This window comes from Peromyscus eremicus, unplaced genomic scaffold (genome assembly GCF_949786415.1).
Source record: "Peromyscus eremicus unplaced genomic scaffold, PerEre_H2_v1 PerEre#2#unplaced_489, whole genome shotgun sequence".
Taxonomy (NCBI): Eukaryota; Metazoa; Chordata; class Mammalia; order Rodentia; family Cricetidae; genus Peromyscus; species Peromyscus eremicus.
Window position 1 is genome coordinate 200,591 of NW_026734725.1, and position 20,810 is coordinate 221,400.

General features: G+C 40.9%; 1 protein-coding gene across 1 annotated transcript; it reads left to right on the forward strand.

Moving 5' to 3' along the window:
• The first annotated feature begins 1,433 nt into the window (after window positions 1-1,433).
• LOC131901839 (transmembrane protein 184C-like) lies at window positions 1,434-16,377 on the forward strand. Its single transcript, XM_059252913.1, has 10 exons — window positions 1,434-1,613; window positions 4,600-4,730; window positions 4,819-4,855; window positions 6,688-6,893; window positions 7,979-8,053; window positions 8,833-8,926; window positions 11,221-11,333; window positions 13,963-14,062; window positions 14,479-14,650; window positions 15,130-16,377. The coding sequence occupies exons 1-10, from the start codon at window positions 1,482-1,484 to the stop codon at window positions 15,435-15,437; spliced, it is 1,368 nt and encodes a 455-aa protein (XP_059108896.1). The 5' UTR covers window positions 1,434-1,481; the 3' UTR covers window positions 15,438-16,377.
• The last annotated feature ends 4,433 nt before the right edge of the window (window positions 16,378-20,810 follow it).

Sequence of the window (20,810 nt, forward strand, 5' to 3'; positions counted from 1 at the left end):
TGCATGGTGGTGTAATTTACACAGTGTGATCACACAGTCTATGTGCACGCATGGCAGAGCTCCTAAGGCCAAATGTTCATGTACGGGGGCATCCATAAAAAGCAGGTCACAGACTCCTCCCCTCTTCTTCTCCTTCTTCCTCTCTCTCCATGCATAACCTTCCATAGGCCTAAAGCACATTCCCCTCTGTTCCTTCTCCTAATAAACTCCTACAGTGGGTTGTAGCTAGAGTTTTCCTGCTTGCCCACAGTCAGGACAAATCTCTCTCACCTGCCAGTCCCACAGCCACTCAGACCCGACCAAGTAAACACAGAGACTTATATTGGTTACAAACTGTATGACCGTGGCAGGCTTCTTGCTAACTGTTCTTACAGCTTAAATTAATCCATTTCCATTAATCTATACCTTGCCACATGGCTCGTGGCTTACCGGCATCTTCACATGCTGTTTGTCATCGTGGTGGCTGGCAGTGTCTCTCTGACTCAGCCTTCCACTTCCCAGCTTTATTCTCCTCCTTGTCCCACCTACACTTCCTGCCTAGCCAATGGCCAATCAGTGTTTTATTTATTGACTAATTAGCAACACACTTGACAAACAGACCATCCCACAGCAGTGGCTTTTCTCTCACAGTAAACAGTGCTGCTTAATGAATAATACAGCACCACGTAAAACTAACACTTGTAGGTAAAGAATGTAGGATAGTGTTGATGACGATATAGGCCATATATATTCACGTGTCTAATTGAGACACAGATGTTTGCTTGCTCCCTTGATTTAGAGAGACCGTATGATCCCGTTTGCCATTTATTTGCTCTGCAAACCTATACAACTGAAAGCTTTGAGTGCACAGAATGTGGTGTCAGAATTCCAACTTTTTGAATTCTAAATGAGTAGGACTTTTTAACACACATTTCAAATGTGAACATTTCATATTGGCAGTTACTTCCAAATAAGCTATTTTTTAGAATGATTCTTCTACTTGGTTCAGAAATTATGCAGAGAAATACCTCCTTAGGGCTCTAAACTTTAGCAACTGACTGAAATCTAAGCAAAGGTTTCCTATTCTGTGTTTTTCCAGCCAGTTTCTAATTCCATCCCTAAAGACAACCAGGGAGCCTTCTCAGAAAACAAGCCTGTCTCAAGTTCCGCTCTGTCCCACACTAAGGCTTTCCTTTAGATGGAACAAAGTCTGGGTAATACAGCACGTGTTTCTGAAACGTCCCCAGTCCCTACAGCTTCCGGAATCCTCCTCAGGATCCACTAAGACCAGCCAAGTTAGGGAAGCCAACAGTCCTCCACTACCCTCCCCGGCATCCCTCCCACCACGCCCTTCGGTAACCTTGGTTACAGTCACGCCCTCCTCCGTAGCTGCCCAATCATAAAGGTCTGAGGTCTGACATCACAGAAAACAGCTAAAGAAGTGAAAGTGCCAAAATCTTGATTTGGTTCATTTTTTTTGGCTGTTCAGTGCTTTTTCACTGATGAAAATGGCCTGTGTGTGCAATAGGAAAAACTGGAGGCGATGGATCCGACCCCTGGTCATACTCATTTATATTGTAAGCATGCTGATCTTTGTTACCTTTGGTGTTTCGAAGTTTCACCAACAGGAGAAGGTAAGAGAGTCCAGCACCTCTACCCTTTCTTAGTCTGTTTGACAGAATCCCTTTGTCAGCCTTTAATGCTTGGGGGTCAGAAAAACATTTCATCTCTGAACATTAAACAGACCCGTCTGATCTCACTTTGCCGCTACAAGTGGAGGTGGGACCGGGTGGAGAAAAATAGTTAATGTTGCTGCTTAGAATGCTTCGCCAGTACCCATCAGTTCCCAGAAAACTACTCTTGAAATCATATCTGCTGTGCAGATATAGGGCTTGACCAGATCAGATAAACTACCTTGAAAGCTACGTTCTGGATTTTATAAGCTTTTAGCCTGCTTCCTGAAACGAAAGAATTCCCGTTAGTTGGACTTTGCTAATTGTTTTTATGTTTGAAGTTCCATCTTTTATTTGTTTCTTTAATGAGATAAAGCCTCATGTAGACCGGCTGTTTTGGGACTTGCTTTGTAGCCTAGGATGGTCCTCCAACGTCCACATTCTCAGTGCTTCTGTTTATTCAAAGCTGGGGATGGAACCCAGGGCTTTCTTCATTTGAGGCAAGCAAGCATTCTACCAACTGAGTTATGCTGGCCACTTGAAGTTACTCCTCAGTCAAAGCAAAAGTTTTACAAAAGTTCCTCGTGTATTTGTTTCTTTTTTTTTTTTTTATGTATTTGTTGTTGGTGTATTCGTGGGATGGCCCACTTGTGGAGGTCAGAGGACGGACCAGTTGGGGGAGTTGTTCTTTCCTTCCATCATGAGTGCTGAGTGAGGACTGAGCTCAAGAGATCAGTGCAGTGTTGGAGGCAAGCCCCTTACCTGACTCATCTCTCCGGCAGCCTTTTGTTACTTGTTGATGTCACAACATGACATCATGTTGTGACATTACTAAAGTATTACAAGCTGAATACCTAACATATCCGTAATATATGTATAAAATGAACTTAGAATTATTAATAATAACCAGAAAGTACTTTATTATTTTAGAAGAGTTATGACATACCATGCATATGACACCCCCCCCACCCCCCCACCCCCGCTTTTGAGTGTGGAAAATATTTTAGTTAAATAATGTGTCCAAACATGTCTGTAGGGTTATTTTGTTCACTAAACTTTTGTTGGCTTTTCTTATTATAGTTCATATAGTTATTTAAGACTCTTATGATATGACATTAAGTATTTCTCATTTGTTCAGTTTTTTGTTATTTAAAATATGTCCACCTAAATTTAGGTATAGCAATCATAATATAAATATAATTTCCTCACTTAGTGTTCCTTGGAGTACTTAATTCACTTAGTATTCTCTTAGCTGTGAGCTTCAAGCGTAGTTTGAAAGTGCCATGAACCTTTAAGACCAATTCTAATCTGCGGTGTAAACTGCTAACACCCCAAGTTGAGTCCCTCAAGTTCTGACAGGGATGTTTAATGGAGGACGTGCGGGTGAGCCTGTCAAATAATGCACTTGGATATGCAAGTCTGGACCTCAGAACAGTTTCAACTGCAGGTACACGTCTTGTTTAATCTACTCTCTGCCATAATAAAGGCCGTAAACTGGGCTGTGGAAGACGGCTCAGCAGGTGGAGCAATAACCAGGAAACCCGACCACCTGAGTTCCCTCTCTGTAACCCACCTGAATGGCATCTATGGCAAGATGAGAGGTGGACACAGAATTGCCTGGAAGCTTGCCAGCCAGCTAGCCTCCACTGTGCAGCACAGCAGCAGAAACAAGAGACCCTGGTTCCTAAGCTGGAAGGAGAGCTGACTTCCCAGAGCTGACCTCTGACCTCCACACATGCACACCTGCACTCACACACACAGAAGCACATGTGTATACCACGAACTGAGTGCCTTCAAGAGGAATTTGTTTTGTCACAGTCTTGAAAATGATTTTGGAGTCAGATATCATGGGGGCCAGAAGGTTGCTGTCTAGGGAGGGTACTCTCAGGTTGCAGATGGCCATACTCTTGCTGAATCCTCAGGTGGTTGAACGATCTCATTTTGAGATCGCCAGCCCTATGAGACTATGACCTCATTTCATCTAAGTCCCCATCAGCTTTATCTCCAAATATGGCTGTTTGCATTAGGGGTTAAGTTCCGACCTCTGAAAGGGGAACACACCTAGGTACTAATGGTCAGACTTTAGACAGTGTCTGCAGTTAAAGAATGCTTGAGATCAAGGACACAGAGAAGGAACAGCAAAGACCTGGCACCGACATTTCCCAGGAATTCACAAGGAACCAATGAAGTGAATGCCCAGGAGGAGGGTTTCAAGGGGACATTCTGAATACTGTCCACTCTTGCCAACCTGCCTGTCACTCTTCACAAGTAGAAAGGTCAGTGGGAGCTTAGTGATCACTGAAGCTGGAAGGACCAAACCCAGAACAGAATTGTTGAAGTACGAATGTGTGGTGGAAACTTAGAATCCGGAGAATATATGAGTTTTGAAGATTTTGACTCCGAAGGAGCCTGAGAAATGATAGCACAATAGGTGGAGGGGACTGAGAAGTTTAAAGGAAGGTTTTGTTTTTGTGTTCAAGGTTAGAGGCTTAACTGGAGCATTTCCTCAAGATAGCTCATAAACAGCAAACAAGAATCAGATACAGAAAGCAAATAACACACTAGGAATGGGCAAAATATCATGTAAATGTTCTTTTTTTTTTTTTTTTTTTTTTTTGAGGAAGAGGAGGAGGAGGGTTCTTTTGTCAGGCTGTCCTGGAGCTCACAGAGACCTTCTGCCTCCCAAGTTACTGGGACTAAAGGTGTGTGCTACCACACTCTGTAACACCCTCTTCTGACCTCAGCAGGTACCCACACTCACACATGCGCATATTCACACAGACACATACATAGAATTTACTAAAAAGTAAATCTTTTTTTAATTGCTACTAATTATTTGGGAAATACAAAGCAGTATTAGTAATCTAATGAAAATTTAAGACAAAAATATTGATCTTTATAGTTTTAATATCAGAATCTAAACCAATGTGTTCTTTTGTTTTTCAAGGTTGGAGTACACACTAAAGCGTGGTTTATTGCTGGTATCTTCATGCTGGTGACGGTACAAGTGTCCTTCTGGGGGATTCTGCAACACTTGGTGCATTTCACACAACCCAAACTTCAAAAACCTATTATGAGGTCAAATCTTAATGTATTTGCTATTACTACTATTGACTGACTTAAATCATAAACATATTAAGTGTTTTTTATGTTTTACTTTCTGTAGGATTCTTTGGATGGTTCCAGTATACAGTTTAGGTAGTGTAAGTATCTTTCATTGTATTGCATTAAGAATTCTTGGTCTGGAGAGATGGCTCATTGGTAAAGAGTACTTTGCTCTTCTAGAGGACCCAGGTTCAATTCCCAGCACCCACATGGCAGCTCACAACTATAATTCCAGTCCCAGGGAACCCAATTTCTGATCTCTGTAGGCACTAGGCACATATGCATACATGTAGGCAAAATACTCATGCACATAAAATAATAAAGTAAATAAATCTTTTTAAAAAGTCTTTTATGACACCTTTTTTTCTGGTTTTTTGAAACAGGATTTTTCCATGTAGCCCTGGCTGTCCTGGAACTCATACTGTAGACCAGGCTGGCCTCATACTCAGAGACCCACGTGCCTCTGTCTCCCCAGTGAGGGCTGGGATCAAAGGCAAGCGCCACTACCGCCTTGCTTCTCTTCTGACACTTAACTATGCTTACTAAAGAATGCTTAATAGCCAGGCAGCGGTGGCACATGCCTTTAATCCCAGCACTCGGGAGGCAGAGCCAGGCAGATCTCTGTGAGTTCGAGGCCAGCCTGGTCTACAGAGCAAGATCCAGGACAGGCACCAAAACTACACAGAGAAAGCCTGTCTCAAAAAACCAAAAAAAATGCTTAATAAAGTAATAAACACAAAATATTGACTTTTAAAAAGAGATTGATAGTGAAATTTTTCATGTTTTTTTTGTGTTTTTGTTTTTGTTTTAGGTTTGTTTTTTTTTTTTTTTTTTTTGAGACAGGGTTTCTCTGTGTAGCCCTGGCTGTCCTGGAACTAACCCTGGAGACCAGGCTGGACTCAAACTCAGAGATCCTCCTGCCTCTGCCACCTGAGTGCTAGGCTCAAAGGTATGCACTACCGCAACCCAGATTTTTCCTTCTTTATGTTTTTACTTATTATTTGTTTTTATGTTTTTGAGACAGGGTCTCACTATGTAGTTCTGGCTGTCCTGGAACTCACTATGTAGAGCAGGTTGGGCCCGAACTCACAGAGAGCCCCCTGCCTCTGTCTCCCAAGTGCTGGGATTAAAGCCATGCACCACTGCAACTGGCCAAGTTCACTTATTTTAGTGTTGGTAAGGAAGATATTATAATGAAAAAATGCAGATATTTCAAATATTTTTAATATGTAGCTGTTTTCCTTGCTCGCTTGCTTAAATTTAAGATTAGTGGCTCTTAATCTTTTAAAGAATGAAATATTGTAATTACCCTCATCCATACGTAGCCACAAGAGAATACTTTCCCACCCCAGGCATCAAAATGTGCTGATGCTCAGTTCCCTTATATAAAATGGTTAGCATCAGCATAGTGTGTCCCCTGTCCTTATGGTCAGCTCTAGATGGCTTATGACACCTGATAGAATATCAGTGCCATAGGCAGGTAAGAGGACCTCCATGAGTTCGAGGCCAGAGTGCAGACCTGGGGTCAGGGGCTGTTACAAATATTTCTGCTCCAGGGTTGGCTGAACCCATAGATGCAGACTCTCATAAGGATGCTGATTGCTCACTATGATGCTTTTTAGTTACTAAGTCTTTTATTTGTACCCCACCCCACCCCAAGAAAGAAAATAAAAGGAAAAAACACTTTCCACAGTAGACATAACTAAAGAAAATGGCTTTAGCCAGATGTGGTGTTGCATCCCTTTAATCCCATCACTCAGGTGGAACTCTTAAGTTGGAGGCCAGCCTGGTCTACATAGTGAGTTCCAGAACACCCAGGTTACATAGACCCTATCTGGGAAAAAAAAGAAAAAGAAAAAAGAAAAAAATGCCTTCAGTTGCATTTTCTGAATCAGTAGCATTTCTCTTTAACATCTGTGCTTTTCCACAGTGGTTGGCCTTAAAATTCCCCAAAGTTGGAATATATGCCGATACCTGTAGAGACTGCTATGAAGCTTACACCATTTATAACTTTATGATCTTCCTTACCAATAATTTAACAATTCGGATCCCGAATATAATGTTATACCTGGAAGCAAAGGATCAGCAACAGCATCTCTTTCCACTCTGCTGGTGTCCACCATTGGCGATGGGAGAGTAAGTGTGTTTGGTTTTGATGGGCCTCTGTGTGGGTCTTAAATATCAGTCAGCTCTCTGCAAGGGGTGGGGACAGTAGGCAGAGCCCTTACACTATGTAGCACGTAATACAGTTTGAAAGATAATAAAATACATTTTTACAATGTACATGTTGAGAGGTTTTTTTTGTTTTTTGTTTTTTTGTTTTTATTTTTACATTGCTTACCCCAATAGAAAAGTTCATCAATGTAATGAGGGAGAAAACCTTAGAAAATGTTTAATCAGCATCATTTTTACAGTTGGGAATTGGAGCCTAAATGATCATGCACGTGATCACGCAGCTAATTGTCTTGTACTTGTCTCCCTGCTGAGACAAAGTCACTGACAAAAGCAACTTCGGAACACAGTTGAGGGTGCAGTCCCTTATGGCGGGAAAGGCACGTGGCAGGTGCATGACGTCATACTGCATCTGCTGTCAGGAAGCAGAGAGGAAAGCCGGAACTCCGCTCACTGCCTCGTGTTCAGTCCAGGGCCCCAGCCTGAGGATGGCCACCCACCCTCAGGGTGGTTTGCCTTGTCCCAGGAAATCTTTCTGTAAACACATTCACCAGGAAGCTGCATCCTAAATGTCAATGCTTTATACACATGCATGTGCACAAGCTCACAGTTCATTTGTACCTCCGTTTTTCTCCTGTGTTAGTTAGAGCCATCACTATCAATTCTGTCAGCAAAGTTCCTGAGACAATCAGTTTTATTTGACTCACAGACTCAGGTCATTTGGTCCTGTTGGTTTGCAGTGTATCATGGCAAGAGTGGGAAACAGGAAAAGACCAAGGTCCCAGCACCTTCTTCTGTTCCTTCTGTTCTGGGTTGCACTATAGTGGAGCTGAAGGGAGGCTTTAGGAGATAAAGTTATTAAATATTTTCAAAATGGTCTTCAGATTCCATGTTGCCACCACATTCTTACCCTACTATCATTTAGGAGGACGAAATTGGCAGGATTCAATATAATTAGTGTCAGCTCTCAGCGTGATTTTAATTTAGAGGCTTTGCCATGTTCTGATGCCACTGAATAGTTGAGATGTTATGTTCTCTTTCTTCTGCAGAGTGCTGCTCTTTCGATGCAAACTGGGAGTCCTGCAGTACACTGTGATCAGACCAATTACCACTCTTATAGCATTGTAAGTATGGCCTTCCCTTAGCTTTTTTTCTTTTATCTTCATGATACATGACTGGGAATATAGCTCAGTTGATAAGAGTGTTTGCCTTGTATGCACAAAGCCCTGGGTTTAATTCTCAACAAGACAGAAACCAAGTGTAGTGATTCATGGCAAATAATCCTAGCACTTGAAGGTAGAGGCAGAAGAATTGAGAGTTTAATGCCAGACTAGGCCCTATCTTAAAAACTAATCTCTATTCTTAAATGGAAAAAACAAATAGAAAAACAACGTTGATTAATAGTGTAAATACGTATATAAAAGCTGGATTCCATTACAATGAACAATGCAAAGGATTGCCACGATTTTCACATTCTTTGAGAGCAGACTGTACAACACATCAGAAAAACCAAGATTAGGCTTACTAAAGTAAACAGACTTACTGAAGTAAACAGACTTACTAAAGTAAACAGACTTACTGAAGTAAACAGACTTTACTAAAGTAAACAGACTCTAAATTTTAAGTGTTGCTACCACTACACCTTAAGAACGTGTTCAGGGCTGGAGAACACTCAGTGGAGCATTCAGTGTTAACAGCACTTGGTACTCTTGCAGAGGTTTAGTGAAATCTAGTTCCAGAGTATCCAGTGCCCTTTTCTGGTCACCAAGGGCATTGCATGCACATTGTGCACAGGTATACATGCAGGTAAAACATTCACATGCATAAAATAAGTCTCTAAAGTGTACATATTAAGATAAGGTTTACTTGGTCAGTCATAAAGTTTATTTTTGCCATTTTTAAGGATATGTGAAATGGTTGGTGTCTACAATGAAGGGAAATTTGGTTTCTCCAATGCGAGGACTTACTTGGTTATAATAAATAATTTGTCAGAAGTGGTAAGTAAATCATCATTCTTCTTAATTGTACTAAATTTGTTTCTATTGCTAAATATTATCAGGCACTATTTCTTGAGGAAAAATTACCTTTTACTTTGTACATGGAACTTGAAACAGCTTTAATGTATACCTTTATACAATATAGAAGTACAGTAATATGTTCATGAATGATTTGGTGACTTACATGCAGAGCTGTTTGCTCTTGTGACCCCACAGCCTTGTGGGGATAAGCATGATGTGCCTTCTAAATAAACAAAACATAATGCAATAGACCTATTCATTAAGAGGGAAAAGTCTAATTGGCATGAGAGGAGAGAGTTTAAATAAAAATGGAAGAGTTCACCAGGTGGTGCTGTCTCACACCTTAATTGGGAGGCAGAGGCTGGCAGATCTCTTAGTTCGAGGCCAACTGGTCTACATACAGATTGAGTTCCAGGATAGCCATGGCTACACAGAGAAACCCTGTCTCAAAAAACCAAATAAATAAGCAAACAAAACAGCAAAAATTTAAATCTCTGATCTATATTTAAAATTAAAGGAAAATTAAAAATGACCTTTTTTTTCAAAAAAAAATGAGTGCTGTTCTAGGAACTGAAAGGCTCTCTTAAGCTGAAGTGTATTTCATCTAAAGTCTTTGGATAGTGCTTTTTACAGTACAGTAACAAACACTTCTAATACATAAATTATTAGAAGTTTATGATGGAACCGAGCATGGCATTGCATGCCTTTAATCCCAGAATTTGGGAGGCAGAGGCAGGCAGATCTCTGAGTTTGAGGCCAGCCTGATCTACAAAGTGAGTTTCAGGACAGCCAGGGCTACACAGAGAAACCCTTTCTCAAAACACCAAAAAAAAAAAAAAAAAAAAAAAAGAAAGGAAGGAAGGAAGGAAGGAAGGAAGTTTATAACGGAAATAAATGGTGTGTATCTCCAGAGCTTTCTCTCATGCTCATCTCCATGACCAGCAGTCTTTTTTCTGGGAATGTACTCTAAAGAAATGGTAGAAGTGTTCTTGCTTTCTGGGATGTAATGCCCATTATAAGAAAGGACTGGAAACACTCTAAACCCGGTGGACATAGTTTGGTCTTCCCATTGGCATTTAGACAGATACTAAAAGTAAAACTTATGAAACATACACAAAAGTTAGCTACTTTCAGTTGAAAAAGATATTGAGGAACAAAATTTCATTTTAGGTCATGACAGATGTTAGAAAATTGGGTTATGACTGTGGAATGTGCCTGGAGTGTTTGCCTATACACAGCCCTGGGTCAGATCCCAGCATGAGGGTCACAGTTCCTATGTACAGAGAAACGGCTCAGTGTTAAGAGTCTGTTTTTAATGGTACTACAGCTAGAACCCAGGTCCCGGGAGTGTGTGACATGCACCCTGGGTGGTCCTGCTCCAGTGCAAGGGTCTGAGCTTGGTTCTTGCTGTACTGCTCTCATATCCTGAAGTATTTTAAAAGAGCATAAAGTATCTCCTGGTTTTATTGGGGAAAGTAAGCTTCCAGAAATGCTTCTTGCTGTTGAAATGCTGGTTGGTTATTATAACTGACTCTAAAGATGTGGGCACTTATTTTAAGAAGTAAGGCCAGCTGGACTTATACACTGCTCTCAAGGAAACTGGTTTGTGTGATGTAGATTTCATGATCACAGTTTTGCTGAAACTGTACTTATTTAACGTGTTGCCTTATAAACTGTGTGTGTTGTGTAAATGTTACACGAGAGACTAGCTAATAATAATAATCAAGTTTTTATAAAAGTGGTGGTAATTTGTGTTGCCTTTTTTTTGACTGAAGGAAACCTTCCATTCATATCATTTGTTTATTGCTTTGAGTTCCAGTATGTGAACACTTAGAAACATATTCAGGAAAAATGTTACATACCTCTCTTGAGAAATCTCACATATATGCATCTTCAGCAACATATTAAAAGCACTAGCCGGGCGGTGGTGGCGCACGCCTTTAATCCCAGCACTCAGGAGGCAGAGCCAGGCAGATCTTTGTGAGTTCGAGGCCAGCCTGGGCTACCAAGTGAGTTCCAGGAAAGGCGCAAAGCTACACAGACAAAGCCTGTCTCGAAAAACCAAAAAAAAAAAGCACTAAAACGTCAGTAGACTCTGATTTCGGCCTTAAGGAAAGGTTCTGTCACTGTCTTCCTCACAACCTTCTGTAATTTCAGATCCAAGTGGTTCTAATGGCCTCTTTTAGTATCTGCAGATATTGCACATGTATCATATACATACATGCAGGCAAAATGCATGTATGCAGAATGTTGAATGTTGCTTTTGTTTCTAGATTGCCATATGCTGCCTCCTGCTGCTTTACAACATGCTGAAGGAAGAGCTTAGCCCTATAAAACCCGTTGGCAAATTTCTTTGTGTCAAACTGGTAGCCTTTGTCTTGTTTTGGTAAGTACTGCTTGCTCTTAAATATTCTCATTTTATAAATGCCAATAAAACTGTTGGTTAAGGAAGTTTTTTAAATAATGTGAATACAATGCCAGGCTCAGTGGTGCCTGTCTGTAATCCAGCTCTTGGAAGACTGAGGCAGGACTACCATTCAAGGCCAACCTGAACTAGGAAGATGTCTTTGGGGCTGGAGAGAGGCTCAGCAGTTAAGAGAGTGTGCTGCATATCCAGAGGACTGCAGTTTGGTCCCCAGCACCCATGTCTGGCGGCTCACAACCTCGTGTAACTCTAGCTCCAAGGGGTCTGAAGTCCTCTTCTGGCCTCTGTGAGCATATGCACATACCTGCAGTCAGACACACACAAGGACATCTTTTTAAAAAGCCATCCCTTCAGGTATTGTAAGATTTACAAAAACAGGGATGGTGAGATGGCTCAGCAGACAAGAGCGCTTTGCTGCTCTTGCTCAGGACCCAACACTAACAAGATTAGTGGCTCACAACCTTCTGTAACTTCAGATCCAGGTGGTTCTAATGCCCTCTTCTAGTATCTGCAGATACTGCACATGCATCATATACATACATGCAGGCAAAACGCATGCATATTAAAATAAATATTAAATAGTTTTAAAAAGATAAAAAAACAAATAATCTTAGTCATGTGTGGTGGTACATACCTGTAATCCCAGTATTCAGGGCGGCAAGAGAATCTCACATTGTGAGTTTGAGGACAGCCTGCTCTATAAAGCAAGTTGTAGACCAGCCTATTGTGCCACATTGTGTTATCTTGTATCTGAACAATCAAAGAAGTAGTCAGATGGCCACTGTGACTTTTAAAAGATGAAGATAATTTGAGATAGCCTAAATATCTTGATGCTGGGTGTGGTGGTGTGTACCTTTAATCCCAGCACTCCCCGGGGAGGCAGAAGCAGGTGACTCTCTATGAGTTCAAGGCTAGCAGGGTCTACATAGCAAGTTTGAGGCCAGTCAGCTACATAGTGAGACCCTGTCTCAAAATGAATAAATTACCTAAAATCTGTCATAAATAAAACAATATCAATTGGGGAGAAAATACTTAATGACAGGGAAATGTTTATCAGTAAGTGTCCTTTAAAACACAAGGTAGGGCTGGAGATCCATCAGAGTGTCTGCCTGGTGTATCTACTGCCCTACTGTCTGTCCTCAATGTCACAAAGCAAACAGCAAACTAGTCATGGTGTTAGGACAGGATAGGTGCTAAGAGTTATAGAAACAGTCAGATCCAGTTTAGCAATTCAGTAGGGCAAAGGAGAAGGAATTCATGAAATTGCACTGCCAGAAGTAATCATTAGCAGTTGAAGGCATACATCATATGCTATAGAGACTTCTGGGACTCGATGGTATTATAATGCAGATATGCTGTGGGCTGGCAGGCTAGCTTTCTGGGGAAAGGCACTTGCTATGCATGCCTAATGAACTTAGTTTAATCCCCAGGACCCCTGTATAGGTAGAAGTAGAGAACCAACTCCACAAACCTGTCCTCTGGCACCCTGCCACACCAATCATAAGAAGTAAGCCTTAAAAAGGAAGATAAAACAAAACTGAAATTAATAGGGCCAGTGAAATGGATCAGCAGGAAAAGATGCTTGCCATCACCAACCTGACAGTTGGAGTTCCATCAAAGAGCCCACGAGGTAGATGGAAAGAAATGACTCCTGCAGGTTGTCCTCTGACCTACACACACACACAACATGTTACATGTGTGTGCACACACACACAGCCAGCAATAAATATTATTTTTTTATCCTAGTCATTATCCAGGCATGGTGGCACATACCTTTAATCTCAGCATTTGGGAGGCAGAGGCTGCCAGATCTCTGAGTTCAAGCACAGGTTGGTCAGCATAACAAGTCCTAGGACAACGAGGGTTCCATTGGTAGACCCTGTATCTAAATGAATGAATGAATAATACAATCAAATTCTAGTCATGAATGCACATGTAAATACACTTGAGTATCAGCCTTTACTTACAAGCTGTTAGAACTTAGAATCTAATTGTTTGTACATAGTTTCAAAGCAAAAATGATATATGAGCCAAATGATGAAGTTCTGACAATACATAATGAAATTCATCTTATGAAACTAGTAGAATAAATTTGTAATGCTGGGTGAGTATATTTAATATAAGCAGAACTTGTTTTGAAATATGCCCTGAAGGCAGAACAGTGGGGACTTCACTGTTTTTAGGTGCACATTTTAATCTCTTTGTGTATATGATATGTATGTGTTTATTGTGTGAGTAGCGACATGTCCATGCCATGTGTGCATGTGGAAATGAGGACAGCTTTGGGTATCGGTCCTCGCCTTTCATTTGAGATGGGGTCTCTTAACTGTTACTCTGCACACATCAGGATCACCAGCCTGCAGTCTTCCCAGGGTTCTCTTAACCCACCTCTCAGCTCACTGCAGGAGCACAGGGTTTACAGATGTGCACCACCATGCCAGCCTTCCCTGGCTTCTGTGACTTTAACTCAGGTCCTCACACTTGTGCAGCAAGTGCTTTATACACCGAGCCCCCTCCCGAGCCCCTAATTCCATAAACAGTTGGTCATTTCATGATCTAGATTTGACATTTACCTTTTCTTGACATACAGGCAAGCAGGCCTTATAGCACTGTTGGTGAAGGTTGGCTTTATTTCTGAAAAAGGTATGTGGGAATGGCAGAGTGCGGAAGCTGTGACCACGGGCCTGCAAGTAAGTAGTGCTGTCAGTGAACTCAAGAGGTTTTACTGTTTAAGCTGTTTGACACAGTGTTGCCCCAAATATCCAAACAGTGAGCAAGACTGTTAGCTTGCTCTATGGTGAGGAGCGGGAGCCCTAGAGAAATGGCCCATAGGTCCTGATTGGTAATGGTTTTATTCCTGGTCTACATATATCTGCATGTTTCCTTTCAGTCCTTGGGGAACAGATTAAGAAATACATGACTGAGGGAGGGCAAAAGAGATGTAAACCTTGGTTTGTCATGTTTTGAAGTGGAAAAAATGTTGAAATATGAATATAATCTGGATTATATTTTAAAAGTTGACACCCTATATAACTTTGAAAATGTTAGCATTTTGAAAAACTAGATTTAAAGCCAAAGATGATAAATATTTTTGTGGCTGTTGTAGGATTTTATAATATGCCTTGAAATGTTTCTCGTGGCCATTGCCCATTACCATGTATTTTCCTACAAACCCTACGTGCAAGAGGCAGAGGAAGGCTCTTGCTTTGACCCTTTCCTGGCCATGTGGGATGTATCCGATCTCAGAGATGATATTTCTCAACAACTAAGACGCCTGGGTAAGTAACAGCTGTTTAACTTCTGTTAGTGTGAGTGTGTATGGGGGGGGGGGAGCGTCTGCATGTGCAGGAAAGGTCAGAGGTGAACCTCGGGTGTGGCCCCTCAGGAGCTGTTCAGTTTGGGTTTTGGAACAGGGTCTCTCACTGTCCTGAGGCTCACAGATTGAGCTAGGATCACTGTCCAGAGAGCCCCAGGGATCCAACTCTGTCTCGCTAGCACAGGACTGCAAGCATGCCCAGCTTTGGACCTCTGCTGAGGACTGAACTCAGGTCCTCATTTTTGTGTGGCAAGCACTTTGCAGATTGAGGTATCACCCCAACCCAAAGACATAAGATTTACTCTAGTAATTTAAGAAATAAGAACATACTTAAAGCAGTACCATGATACAGGCTCTTCAAATTTGGGGAGGACAAAGAGCAGAACTATTTTTAGAATGGTAAAAATAACTTTTGGCTAATAAATTTATATTGTCTTAAAGGGAGAACAATGAGAGGGCATCAGAAAAAAAAATGTCTTCCTGAAGACCCGGAGCATACCGAACACACAGGTCTGTTCAGTGATGATGTTCCCTCATCATCACAAGATGCAGTTTCTGTAGGTTCAAAGCCATCCTCACACCTGGGCCAATATCAGGCCTTTGCACACTCGATTACTTCACAGAATGCAGCCGCTGCATCCAAGGCATGTAAAGACATTGTCATTGATATCCCAGAAGAACAGGAACCTCCTGATAAAGGCCAACATCAAGACTTAGAAGACTCATACTTCACAGGATGCACTTTCTGAGGCCAAGCTATGTGAAGATGTAATGATTAATATCCCAGAAGAGCAGAAGGAGCCCCCTGACTAATAAATTTATATATTATTTTAAAGGGAGAACAATGAAATGTTATCCAGAAAAAAAAAGTTTTTCTGAAGACTCGGAACATTCTGAACACACAAGTTTGCTTTCCTGATCATCACAAGATGTAGTATCTGCAGGTTCAAAGCCATCCTCACTTGCCCCAGGACCAGTATCAGGGCTTTGGACATACGATACTTCACAGAATGCAGCTGCTGCATCCACGTCATGTGAAGACATTGTGATTGATGTCCCAGAAGAGCAGGAACCTTCTGATACAGCCCAACATCAAGACTTGGAAGACACAGTTCCTTCACAGGATACACTTTCTGAGGCCAAGCTATGTGAAGATGTCATTATTGATATCCCAGAAAAGCAGAAGGAACCCCCAACCCATCAATGGACTCTTAAAGCTACCATAATCCTCTTTGTGTGTAGGCTCAAAATCTGAACAGTTCAAAATGTTGGAAAAATTCAAAGACAGGCAAAAAACAGATATAACTACTATATATAATAAACATACATATAATGCCAATACACACATGTTAATATATATATTCGTGTGTTTTGTATATCACAAATAACATTTAAATTTCCTAGGATTTGGCTTTCTTAAACTGTTAGGTTATCATATATTCAAACAGTAAATAACAACTTCAGCTGAACTCTCTTGCATTTCTCAAGAGGATGGACATTTGAAAAAAAAAATCATTGCTTCTTGCCACTGCATGAATGTAATGATCTGGACTGAAAATGTAAATACAAAATTAAGATAAATTTAATTTAATTTAATCATCATGTGCCATTTAAGTTTACATAATTATAGTTCAACTACATGTCTTTCAATAAATGCCATACCATTTTCTGAAACTCTTACGTATCTTACTCTTTTACTCTTTTTTGTTTGTTTGTTTTATTTTTGAGATAGGGTTTCTTTGTATATCCCCTGGCTGTCCAGGAACTACCTCTGTAGACCAGGCTGGCCTTGACTCACAGAGAGCAGCCTGCCTGTGCCATCAGAGTAAAAGCATGCACCACCACCAACCTGGCTGTGTCTTACTCTTTAAACATAAATTCTTAATGTTTTAACAAAAATTGATTAGAAGTCTATATATTTTTTTTTTAAATTTTTGAGCTAGACTTAGTGGTGTGCACCTTTAAACCCAGCACTTAGGAAGCAGAGGCAGGTGGGACTTGGGGAGTTCCCAGCCAGTCTGGTCTAGGCCAAAAACAAAAACAAAACACTGGTCAAAGAAACAGAAGATGAAGCTAAATGGAAGGATACCCTGTGACTCAGAATAAAGCTTATCAGAATGTCCACACTACCAACAGGAACATATAGATCCAATGTAACTGCCATCAGAATCCTAGTGGCATATTTCAGGCAAAGAACAGTCCTAAAATTCATATAGAAATATTTTTTAAAAGGCCAGACCACTTCTGAGGAAAATTGGACACATGGCATTTCCTGATTTGAAATATAAACTGGGTGTCATGGTTCATGGCCCTGTCATCCCAGCATAGGATGTTTGAGATTATCCTGAGCAACACAATACACACACAAACCCCATGTCTTTTTTTTAAGAAACTTTTTATTCATTTTACATACCAACCACAGATCGCCCTCTCTCCCTCCTCCCGCTCCGCCCCCTAGCTTTTCCCTCCCACCCCCATTCCCTCCTCCAAAAGGGTAAGGGTTCTCAAGGAGAGTCAGCAAAGCCTGGTACATTCAGTTAAGACTGGACCAGGCCCCTCCCCCCTGCATCAAGGCTGAGCAAGGCATCCCACCATAGGGAATGGACTCCAGAAAGCCAGCTCATGCACCAAGGATAGATCCTGATCCCACTGCCAGGGGCCCCTCAAACAGACCATGCTATACAACTGTCTCCTGTATGCAGAGGGCCGAGTCCAGTCCCATGCAGGTTCCACAGCTGGCCAGACATTTCTTACAGTGCTGTTATTGTATAAAAGTATCTGATTGTCTAGACAGATCTCATGTAGTGAAAGCATAGAATTAAATTTTAAAAATCTTTGCTAGTTTTAGGTATACAGTAGTACCTTGGGTTGATTTCATTTTTATTTCCTTAATAGATTGAAAGGTGGCATACCATGTGATTTAGCTTTCAATTCTATTGTTTTGTTCCAATATGCCAAATTGTGAATTACTTCCTGCTGATAGTTTCTTATTTTCAGTCTCAAATAGTTTCTCTAAACATAAACCTTTGGTTTTCTCTCATACCACAGTAGTTACTTTCTTTTAGTCCAAGGGTAAAATATATACCTGTCTTTTGAAAATTAGCAAATATGTCTTCTCATGGAAATTCTCATCTTGACTTAATAACCTGTGAAATCTTAAACAAGTTATTTAATGTCTCCAAACCTTGATTTTCAAATCTATAAGATAAGAAACAAAATAATGTATACCTCTTAGGGATAGAGTGACAATTAAATTAAAAATACATACAGATTTTTTTCATTTTTATTTTTTTATTTTTTTTCTATTATCAGCTTGATAGAGTACAAATTCTTATACTAATAGTGAAATGTTTCACTGAGGCTTGCCCAGTGATTGAGTAAAGCCAAAACTTATTATAAGCCACAGTCATCCTAGGGTCCCCCCTGCTATATAGCCTCCCTGCGTCTGTGGGTTGCAGTCTGATTGTTCTTTGCTTTATATCTAGTATCCACTTATGAGTGAGTACATACCATGTTTGTCCTTCTGGGTTTGGGTTACCTCACTCAGGATGATATTTTCTAGTTCCATCTATTTGCCTGCAAGTTTCATGCTGTCATTGTTTCTCTCTGCTGAGTAGTATTCCATTATGTATATGTACCACGTTTTCTTAATCCATTATTCAGTTGAAGGGCATCTAGGTTGTTTCCAGGTTCTGGCTATTACAAATAGTGCTGCTATGAACATAGTTGAGCATGTATCTTTGTGGTATGATTGAGCATTCCTTGGGTATATGCCCAAGAGTGGTATGGCTGGGTCTTGAGGTAGATCGATTCCCAGTTTTCTAAGAAACCACCATACTGATTTCCACAGTGGCTGTACAAGTTTGCATTCCCACCAACAGTGGAGGAGTGTTCCCTTTGCTCCACATCCTCTCCAACACTGACTGTCATTAGTATTTTTGATCTTAGCCATTCTGACGGGTGTAAAGTGATATCTCAGAGTTGTTTTTGATTTGCATTTCTCTGATGATTAAGGATGTTGAGCATTTCTTTCAATGTCTTTCAGCCATTTGAGATTCTTCTTTTGAGAATTCTCTGTTTAGCTCTTTAGCCCATTTTTTAACTGGATTGTTCAGTATTTTGATGTCTAGTTTCTTGAGTTCTTTATATACTTTGGAGATCAGTCCTCTGTCAGTCGTGGGGTTGGTGGTCTTTTCCCATTTTGTAGGCTGTCTTTTGTCTTATTGACCGTGTCTTTTGCCCTACAAAAGCTTCTCAGTTTCAAGAGGTCCCATTTATTAATTGTTGTGCACAGTGTCTGTGCTGCTGGTGTTATATTTAGGAAGTGATCTCCTGTGCCAATGCGTTCAAGGGTACTTCCTACTTTCTCTTCTATCAAGTGCAGTGTAACTGGATTTATGTTGAGGTCTTTGATCCATTTGGACTTGAGTTTTTGCATGGTGACACATATGGATCTATTTGTAAACTTTTACATATTGATATCCAGTTATGCCAGCACCATTTGTTGAAGATACTTTCTTTTTTCCATTGTATAGTTTTGGCTTCTTTGTCAAAAATCAATACCCCATGTCTTAAGAAAAAATTGTTACAAAGCTACAATGGTCAACAGGGTGGTGGGCTGGAGAGTTTGCTCAGTGGTCAAGAACACTGGTTGCTCTCCCACAGGACCCAGGATTGATTTCCAGCACCAACATGGTAACTTGAAACCATCTGTAACTGTAGTTCTGGGAAATTTAGTGCCCTCTTCTGACCACACACACAGGCATGCACACTGGTGCACAGGCATGTATACAGGCCAAACACCCAAACACATAAATAAAAATGTTTAAAGGAAAAAAAGTATGACGCTAACAAAAACCAGACAAGTAGAACAAAATGGAAAGTCAGAATAATTGCTGACAAGAGCACCTAGTGGGCACACTAAGAAAAAATAGCTTCCAACCAGGGATTGTCACAAGAAGTCTGGATTCCACATCCCAGAGAATGAAATTAAACCCTTATTTTACACCAGACACCAAAATGGACTCACTGTGCAAGGCACACAAATGTGAGACCTGTAACAAAACTAAGAGAAGCCCCTGAACCATTGGCTTTGCCAGTGACTTTCAGAACACCACACCAGAAGGTACCATGCAAGCTTCCAAAGTCCTACCCAGCTATGGCAGAACCACGTCGACAACCCGCATGCCATGACGACCCTAAGGCGCAACAGCAGCATGCACACCTTGGCGGTAACCAACAGCCTAACTGGACTGAAGATCTGCTTGACAAGAGGAAACCTGCCTGGGACTGGAAACCTGGCTAACGACTTAGTGCCAGTGATTACTGTAGGAGAATCTACAACCACTAATTTACTTAAACCAGCATAATCCCTAACAACAACCCATAAACATCTGTCCTTATACCCACAGGTAAGTGTAGTTTTTGTTTTTTTTTTTTTTTTTTTTTTTTTTTTTTTTTTGATTTTTTGAGACAGGGTTTCTCTGTGTAGCTTTGCGCCTTTCCTGGAACTCACTTGGTAGCCCAGGCTGGCCTCGAACTCACAGAGATCCGCCTGGCTCTGCCTCCCGAGTGCTGGGATTAAAGGCGTGAAGTGTAGTTTTTATCCCTCATCAAGGAAACTGCTTGGCCTGTAGGATTATGTGGCATACCTGTAATATGCTTTATATTGTAATAAGCAAAAAAAAAAACAAAAACCATTTCATTTTACCAGAGACATATGCTGGAGCATTGTCAGTTTTAATTTGTGCAGGTATACCTATGATGGCCATAACTTCTATCAAATCTGTGATTACAGAATCAGCTTTTTCAGAACTCAGAGCAGTTGCCCATTGAAATCCTGAGTAAGTATCAATGATGTAGTGTACATATTTCAATTTTCCAAATCTTGTATAATATTAGAGAGAGCAACCTTAAAATTATACAACCCAGGGGCTCAGGAGAGAGAACTACTAATGGCGAGGACTATTTTTGAGAAATAGAATCTCAGCACACTGAGCTCTTTAGTCCACTTGCTTTAATTTCTCTGGCATAACATCTTATATACACAGCTTCAGTTCTGTTTTCATGTCTAGCTCCTTTCTTGCCTGATTTCTCTCTATATCTATCTACTGCTCCCTCTA

Coding starts and splice junctions, on each gene's coding strand:
- LOC131901839 (XM_059252913.1), top strand. CDS start 1,482: ATGAAAATGGCCTGTGTGTGCAATAGGAAAAACTGGAGGCGATGGATC. Junction 4,731..4,818: donor CTTCAAAAACCTATTATGAG/GTCAAATCTTAA, acceptor TACTTTCTGTAG/GATTCTTTGGATGGTTCCAG. Junction 4,856..6,687: donor CAGTATACAGTTTAGGTAGT/GTAAGTATCTTT, acceptor GCTTTTCCACAG/TGGTTGGCCTTAAAATTCCC.